Below are 8,476 nucleotides of genomic sequence, written 5' to 3'. Positions count from 1 at the left end.
AAGATAAAATATGAAAAGGTCTTCGCATCCATGCGGATAAGGGGAGCCAGGAGGAAGGGAAAGCCCCGTCCTCCACGCATCCCACCGCAGTCTCACATCCAAATCCCCACTACGCATCCATCACCTGCCATACACCAACCAGCCTCCGGCCACGCCGGCCCCTCCGCGCCCACGCCGTCGCTCTCTCGCGTACACACACACGCACACGGTCACACGCATGTCCCCCACGTGGCACCCGCACGCCCCATCGGCGCTTCCCTTGCACCCAATTCGCTTCTGACGTGCAGGTGTTTGCCCCCGGGGCGAGGGAAGGCAGATAGAACAGGGGGGAGAATCGATGCGCGTAAAGCAAAATATGGCAAAAAAAATAATAAATATTTTCAGAGTGTCAATTTAACCTTTTTTTTCCTCCTTTAAATTTTGTTAGCTTACAGTATTTCGTCAGTATAGCTCCTATATATATTATAGCTATCAAGGCAAGGGTGGTCTGAGAGAGGTGAGTTCTCTGGGGGGCTGCAGCAGTAGGAGTCTAATTGTTTGCCTCCAGCAGGCTATCTGGGCCACTCTGCACTGAAACTTCTCCAAACATAAAAACCATAAAACACAACCTCTGGACTTTTGTGCTCGCAGCACAGTGCTCAGCTCTGCCCCAAACGTGCACACTGCTCCCCGCCAACCACCACCAGAGCCATATCCGGGGTTGGGACCTCTGCTCCCCAACACCACAATGCTCAGCCCATAAGGGCACATGGCCCTCAGCCCCGTGCATCCACACACACAGGGAAAAGCCTGCAGTGCATTCGGGGTGCACACCTTCAACCATGGGGAAGGCGGAGGGTGGCTCTCAGAGGACCTGTGGCCTCCCCACTGAGCCAAAGCTGCCCAGCGACTGTTGATCCTTTGTTGTTCTTTTCTAAATAATTTTCTTCCTTTTTTTTTTTAACGTGGCCTCCAAAAATAAAAACAAGAGAAAGCGCCTGAGTTACTTGTAGTCATTCGCCTTTCGTGCAACTTGGAACGTCCATGCAATTTAAAAACTGCTTGCACATCTCTAAAGAGAGAGATAGGGCCGGCCACGGGTCCACTGCTCCGCACAGGAAACCTACCTGTGCAAGCATCTGCTATTATTATTATTATTATAACATTTTTTCTTTTTTTTTCTTTTTTTCTTTTTTTTTTTTCTTTCCTGTTGAAGAGAATGTGTGACAGGCCACAGGAGAAAACTGTCAAAGAGGACTGGTGACAGGAGGGGAAAAAGTGAAGATGAGTGAGGAGGTGCCTTCCTTCCTCCACCAGGACCAGATACTCCAGACCAGGAGTATCCTCCTCTTCCAGGCATGGAGCGCAGGAGCTGCCCAGGAGTGGAGGAGATGCTGCATTGCCCCTCTGTGGGTGAACTTGTGATGTCTCACCTGTGCTAGGCTCTGGGCCAGCAGCTGAGGGTAGCCCAAAGTCAAGCACTCAGGGGACAAGAGGGTTTGGGACCAAGCCGTTGCACACCCCAGTGGGGTGGCCAGCAGGTTTTGGTGTAAGCTGGCAGGACCCTCTGCTGCAGCACGGCAAGGGGAGGTTTCCAACAGCATCTCCTCCAGTGTCCTGCAGACTTGGGCCCACACAGCAGCAAGGTGTTATCCCCTGTAGGCTGTGCCAAACATGCAGCAGATGTTCACCGATGAAGGCTTCTTTCATGGCTTTTGCTGTTTTTGTCTCTTTTTTTCTTTTTTCCTCCAAATGACGATCATGCATTTGGTCTGGAGCAAACATCACCATTTGATGTGGCCTCAGGACTGCAATGCCGAAAGCTGGGAACTCCTCTTGCTGCCACCTTCACTTTGGTCACCTTCCCTGTGGTGGGACATGCATCTGCATCCTCCCCGTTTGGCATTGACTTCATGGCTCTGTTACATAGGTGTGTGGTTTGATTCTTCTCTGTGTGTGTTTAGCTTGTGTCAAGTTTTTAGGGTTTTGTTTTGTTTTCTTGTCATTGGTTGCTGTTTTCCTCCACAATTCCAACCCTTCCAATTCACTTCCCTCTCCCACAATGCACTTCCTCACACTCCTTCTCGGATCAGCTCCAAGTCCTTCTCCAAAATTCAAGAATCACCCGCAAGCACCAGCTCATCTTTTCTGGCCAGAGCCAAGCATGACCCTGGAGACAAAGTTGACGATGGCCGCAGCTGGCTGGTCTGGGTCCAGCTCTGCAAAGAGGTGGCAAACGTTGTCTGTGGTGCTCCCTTGCTTCCTGGCCACGAAGCCGAAGAGCCTGGGTGGGTAGAAGACAAGATGCTCAGTGAGGTTTGCCAGCGCTGCTCACCCAAGGAACACCACCCACCCTCTTCCAGTATGGCCACGTCGACCCTCTGCTCTTCAACATTCATCTTTCATGGCCCACAAGGAAATATCCTATGCTCCAATGAGCCCACACAAAGACCAGCCTAATTCTCTTCTTCCTTCTGGTTCTTTGAAGACCAACACTGTTGGTCAAACCCTCTTTGCTCTGACCATCCCAGCCACTCGCCCCATGACTGTCCCCAAACAAGGACCTTGAGGCACGTGAGGGATCCCATAACACTGAAAAGGCCACACGGGGACACCGAGAGTGCAGACCCACACACTGCTGCCCACAGAGCTGGATGAGACCATGTGGTTATTTCTGTCTGTCTCTTCCCCCAATAAATGAAATGTCTTTTTTTTTTTTTTTAATTAGAACGTGCAAACTGAAGTTATAAATATGGGGGAACAGAATGTGAGACAGGCCCAGGCTGCGGCATTTCTAATTGGAGAGAGGAAACATCCCAGCAGCTGGACATCCTAATAAAAAACTCCTTCGCTAACACAATAGCTAAAATTAGTGGGAACTAACCCCTGGAACTGGGCTCAGTTCCTGGAGCAGCACTCTCATACTTGGGTGAAAAGTTCCCATAGCAAGGAGAAGAGCCCATCCTTCAGGCAACCAAGTCTACCATGTGGAGGCATCCCCCCCAGCCAGGGGCTCCTGGAGGTGATGCTCAAACCCAAGTGGGATCCACCCTGATAGCAACTGAGGAACTGAGCATACACTTACTTGGCTGGACCACTGCCGTCAGTTTTAGTCCACCTGCAAGGAGAACAAGTGTTAGGGATGGTGTCTCCTGTACACTACAGGAGGAAGGGGGACAGATAAAAGCAAAGACCCCGCTGCAAGCAGCACAGTGGCCTGAGAGAGGGAAAAGGGCAGGGGAAACATATTCTCCGAGGGTTGGGGCACTTACTTTCGTTCTTGGGGGTCCAAATCACAGAAGGTGACAGTATTGAGAGGATAGTGTCGTCGGAAGAACAATCTGAAACACAAGGCACAGAGCGTCACAGCCAGTCAGCCCCCACCTCTTCCCATCACGGCTCCCCTGGTTGTCCCCTAGGACACTCCACAAACCAGGGCCAAGGTCCATGACCAGGCTCACATCCCTGAGGGACATCCTTCATGCTCCCAGTGTAACACCCATGTCCCATGCATGCCCAGTTTTTGGGGACCAAGGGAGATGGTAGCAGGAGCTCTTACTTCCTCTGGTTGTCGGTTAAGGTAATGCCTTGTGCAGAGACTTTGAAGTGGACGATCGTAGCGTTTGGCGTGGGGTCAGCCACCAGTGTCTCTGCCACAGCCTTGGAGATGGCCTGGGGGCCTGTGAGCGATTCCATCTCCACTGAATTGATGAAGAGGACATTGCAGGCTGGAGGGGGAAAAGCAGGAGTGGAGTCAGCCACTGCTCTGGGCCACAGCACCCCTGTAGCAGCCCTTCTCTACTCACCCGCACCCTGTTTGAGAAGGTCTGTGGCTGAGTTAGTGGTCGATGCAACATCTTTCTTTTCCTCCATGGGATCTAGAAGAGGTGAAATATGGCTGCTGCCCCCTACCTGGAAACCTACCAGGTACTGGGGCAGATGCACTATCCCCTTTCCAAGTGCTGAGCATTAGATACCGGTACTGATGGGGCACTGGGGGTATATGGGAAAGCCCAGCCTGGCTCTGAACCATCTGAGCACAAGGAATGAGCTATGGCTCACAGCGCAGAGCATGTTCTTACAGCTGGTCCAGATGGGGAAACACAGCCCATATGTGGCTCCAGGCTGGAGGAGGAGCTCCTACCACGAAGAGCAGAGGGGCAGTGCCACCCCATGCTGCTGGTCCTGGTTCTTACCTCGGTCAGGAATGACCAGCTTGCAGGGCAGGGCCAGAGGCATGATGGAGTGCTGGTAGACAAGAGCCGACAAGCAGCCTGGGGAGAGAGGGAGAAGGTGAGCACAGGACAGGGGACAAGCCTACCAAGCACAGGAGCTTGTCAGGGTGTTAGTGCTCTAGGTGGACAGAACCACATGTGGTATTTCCCCTCCCTGAAGCCACCGTGCACATAGGGGCTCATCTCAACCCTGCCCAGCAGCATCACTTGTCCTCCAGAAAGCTCAGGGGCAGCTCTTCCAAACACCTGATTGCTCTGCTCAGACATTCCAGCAAAGGAAAGGCATCCCAACCACACCTGGGGTACTCACCAAAATTAGGCTCGTTGGGGCATCCTTTTAGTTTCACACCCCGTGGGCTGGTCTCAATGAGGAAGTGCCTCACCAGCTCATTGGTGATGTCTCCTGAGAAGAGACCAAATGTTGTCACACCAGAGCCGCCCTCATCCTTCTCCTCCCTCCACCATCTCACTGCAATCCCATTGGCTCACCCACAGTCACCTCCTGGAACCAGATCCTCTGCACACCCCAAGCTGCATTGCTGGTGGGCTGTGCCCATTTCACCGTGCCAAAGCCCAGGGGAAGATGTCCCCCAACCCTCTATATGTCTGGTATGTCCCCACGACATGGGGGATGACAGAGGCTGGCAGGAAGGGATGCTGCCACATCAGCGCATACCCAAGGGCAATCTGGCTCAGTAGCCCCGGCTGCCCGCTCAATAGAAACAATAGAAAGCATCTCAGCGTGGGAAGGAGGAGGACACATAATACCTTTCTTGTTCTGCTGCATGACGGTGGGAGGCGGGGAAGCTACTTTCATGGCAAGGCCATAGGCTCCCCTGAAGGAGTGGCTGTCTCGGATGATGAAAGCCCCTGGCTCTCTGTCCTTCAGCAGTGCGATGGCTGGGGGAGAGAAGAGGAGAGCTCAGACCTGGCGTGCTGAGAGGCAGCATGCCCTCCAAAACCAGCAGGCAAACCCCAGCTCACTCCAAGCCCTTTGTCACATATCACCTACACACCTTGCTCCCGGGAGATGTCTGGCTTGTACCAGTACTTAGAAGTGTCCTGCACAAACTTCACGTTGGCACGAGTCTCGGGGCTGATGTCTGCAGGAAGGGAAGAAGAGAAGAAAAAAGTCAAAGGAGACTATCTAAAACTCTGTGTGAGATCTAGGCAACTCCCACGTTTTTGGGAGTACAGGTACCTTCATCTCCAAACAGCCCCAACATGTCACCTTAACCCCAACCTCATCTTCACTGGTAGCTCATGTCTCCCCTGGGCTCTTCTCAGAATGAATGGTAATGCATTGGCACAGGCTGCCCAAAGAGGGGGTGCAGTTACCATAACTAGAAGCGTTCTAGAACCACAGAGATGTGGCACTGAGGACACAGTTAGTGCATACGGTGGGGGATGATTTGATGGTTGGACTAAATGGTTTGAGTGGTCTTTTCCAACCTTAATTATTCTATGATTCCATTTAAAGTTCAGTGTGGGGCTTGGGAAGAGCCTTTTGTGATCTGTAGGAGATGCTCAAATGCCTCCCATCGCACTCACTGCTATGCCAACACCAAGAGGTCCCCGCTCCCTAGGGTGGCTGCCAGTCATGGGGCCACTGCAGGTGCCAGTGTGTCCACAAAGGGCCACCTGCTTGGCAGCCAATCCGAAGTGGCAGCTGGAGCCACCACTGCCCTAGCACTTTATTTCCCTACTCCTATCAGCCCGATCTCGGCGTCACGGTGGCGGCTCGTAATGGGAGCAGGGGATGGTGATACGGGCGTGGCAGCATGCAGGGCACAGCACCCCTTTGGAAACAAGGAAGGGGCCCAGAGCATAGCACTGGGAGCTCCCTGGGGTGCAAACACCAGGAATGAGGTTGGGAGGTCAGCACGTCCCCACGGCAGACAGAAGCCAGGCGGATGCGAGCTGCCTGCAGGCGCTTTGATCTTCCCCATATACAAATCCCCACGCTGTTTATACCAGCATGACAGCATGCTCCCAATGTCGAATCGGTATTTTTCCTGTTTGGATTCACCATTTTTGAAAAGCAAAAAAAAAAAAACAGGAAACAGTCCAAGCCTCAGCGGTGCTGCGAGTTCACAGCTGGGCAGGAGTACATCAGGACATAAACCCGCGAGATAGTGATGGGAAGGGGACATGGGACAGCAAGCAGCTGCAGAGGGATGGAGGTGATGGCATCCCTTACCTGGCATGGAAAACTTGGAGAAATCTGGCAGGGTGTGGGAGAAAGCCACAGTGCTGCCGCTGCTGGGGCTGGACATGCCACTGGAGAGGGGCGAGGAGGCCTTGCCGTTGACCGTGGCATAGTTGGGCAGGCTGTTGGAGCGCTCGCCGGCTGACACCCGCCTCTTCTCAGGCAGTGCAGGCTGTGGAGTCGGGCTGCCCTGGCGGTAGGCGGCAGAGTCTGGGGAGGAGGAGTGTGGCGTGCTGGTGCCAGGATAGTATGCCGGTGAGACGGGGAAAGACGGCGTGGAGGGAGGCTGGTAGCCAGATGCACTGCTCTGCCGGGACAGCGTCGGGCGCCTCTCCTCTGGGCTGGAGTAGCCGTACACGGGGCTGCCGGGTGGCACGGCTGCCATCTGATGTCGGGCAAGGCTGGGGCTCCCCGGCGGCGCATGGGGGGACATGGCGTGCCGGCCCAACCCAGGGCTGCCGGGCGTGCTGGCAACAGCAGGGTTGGCAGCTCTTCGCCCAAAGCCAGGGCTGGGCGGCGTGTTGGTAGCCACTGTCCGGTGCAGGGTGCGGGGGCTCCCTGGCAGCGCATGGACACCCACCACGCTGACCTGCGGCTGCTGCCGAACCTGGGGGTCCGGCTGGAAGCCGGCTCGGCCGTCAGGGTAATCAGGGCTGGCATAGGGAGAGCCCAGTGTTCCCGCTTGGAAGGATGATGGAGACGAGGTTTGGTAGCTGCTGTGTGCAGAGGGAGTCTGCGAGACGATGGGTGACCGGTAAGCTGGCTCAGCCACAGCGTGGGGAGGTGTAACCGTGCCGTGGGGGCTGCCCTCCGATGGGTAGCTGCGGAGCGAGGCACTGAGGAGAGATCAGAAGAAGAGGATTCAGCTCCACTGTACTCCCGCTGCTGGTTGGGCCCCTCCTCCAAGCAGGCACAGGAAAATTGAGGCATGGCACCAGCAAGCTGCTCGATAGCAGTGGTGGGATGAGTCTTGCCAGCTACAGGAAGCAACTGGAGGCAGCTTCACAGTTCCCACACGCATCAATTCTCCACCAAAATATGGGAGAAAGAGCCTTTTCCCAGCTCCTTTCCCAGCAAAACACCTGGTTCTTTCATCTCCAGTGGGCAAAGTGGAGGGGACAGGGATGGATTGCACCAACTCACTATAAGGGAGCAAAGCTCCCAGGGTTAGGGGGTTAGCACAGACCCTATGCCTCCTGCAGACCTACACTCCCATACTCACCCGTCTATGCTGTGGATGGGGCTGCTAGTAGAGATGGGGCTGGGCACGGTGAAGGAGTTGCCGAAGGCACCGTTCCTGGCAGGCACCTCCAGGCCCACAGGCTGGGCAGCTGGAAGGTTCCCTGCCCTGCCAGTTGTTGCCGTTCTGGCCACTGACTCAACATAGCTCCTAGGCTCTGCAGAGAAAGAAAAGAGGAAAGAGATGAGCTGGCATGGAAATGGGGCCATGCCCTTTCCTGTAACCCCATTTGAGCCAGAGGAGATGCCTGAACTGAGCTCCTCCACCTCCCATGGACTGTGCAAAAAACATGGACTCATCTGTGCCTTAGCATTCCTCCACGGCACACTGAAGACCCTGGGCACAGAGATGGGAGGGTCATGCCCAGTCCCATCCGCAAGGGGATGCAGTACACAGGGCCACGTGGTGCAACCCATCATCGCTCAGTGCCATGCCACAGCCCCTCCACCAGGCTCTGAATCAGTGTCCCTCCCAGGCTGGGATGCCACAGGGCACACGTCGTGCTCCACGATCATCCTCAGCCCCTAAAAATAGAGCCTACGGCACAGCCTACGCTGACTCACAGTAGGACCAGGGTGCTGCCCTGCACAGCCCACCTCCCCCAGCACATCCAGCATCTGGGAACAGAGAGCAGCCTCATCTATTTCCACTGCAGCATCCAACATTTTCCCCCATCCCTGCTTGAAACTGGAGCCCGTGAGCACTCCCAACAAAAGCAGTTTTCCTTTGGAGACACTGAGCTGTCCCGTGCCAGGAGCTCTGGGCTGGGCATTCTTGCAGGTCCCCAGCTCCAGGCTGGCCATGCCCAAGGAG

General features: G+C 54.9%; 1 protein-coding gene across 1 annotated transcript in view; it reads right to left on the bottom strand.

Annotated features, from left to right (window-relative positions):
* Positions 1-930: 930 nt before the first annotated feature.
* TNS1 (tensin 1) overlaps positions 931-8,476 on the bottom strand; it is a 32,899-nt gene continuing 25,353 nt past the window's right edge. Inside the window, 11 exon segments of the mRNA XM_019617111.2 lie at positions 931-2,263; positions 3,065-3,097; positions 3,252-3,320; positions 3,539-3,707; positions 3,786-3,857; positions 4,176-4,253; positions 4,525-4,617; positions 4,983-5,114; positions 5,231-5,317; positions 6,415-7,259; positions 7,646-7,820. Coding sequence (XP_019472656.1) covers positions 2,119-2,263; positions 3,065-3,097; positions 3,252-3,320; positions 3,539-3,707; positions 3,786-3,857; positions 4,176-4,253; positions 4,525-4,617; positions 4,983-5,114; positions 5,231-5,317; positions 6,415-7,259; positions 7,646-7,820 — 1,898 coding nt within the window. The 3' untranslated portion in view covers positions 931-2,118.

The sequence above is a fragment of the Meleagris gallopavo genome, chromosome 7 (genome assembly GCF_000146605.3).
Source record: "Meleagris gallopavo isolate NT-WF06-2002-E0010 breed Aviagen turkey brand Nicholas breeding stock chromosome 7, Turkey_5.1, whole genome shotgun sequence".
Classification (NCBI taxonomy): domain Eukaryota; kingdom Metazoa; phylum Chordata; class Aves; order Galliformes; family Phasianidae; genus Meleagris; species Meleagris gallopavo.
This window is presented reverse-complemented; position numbering and strand designations above follow the sequence as displayed.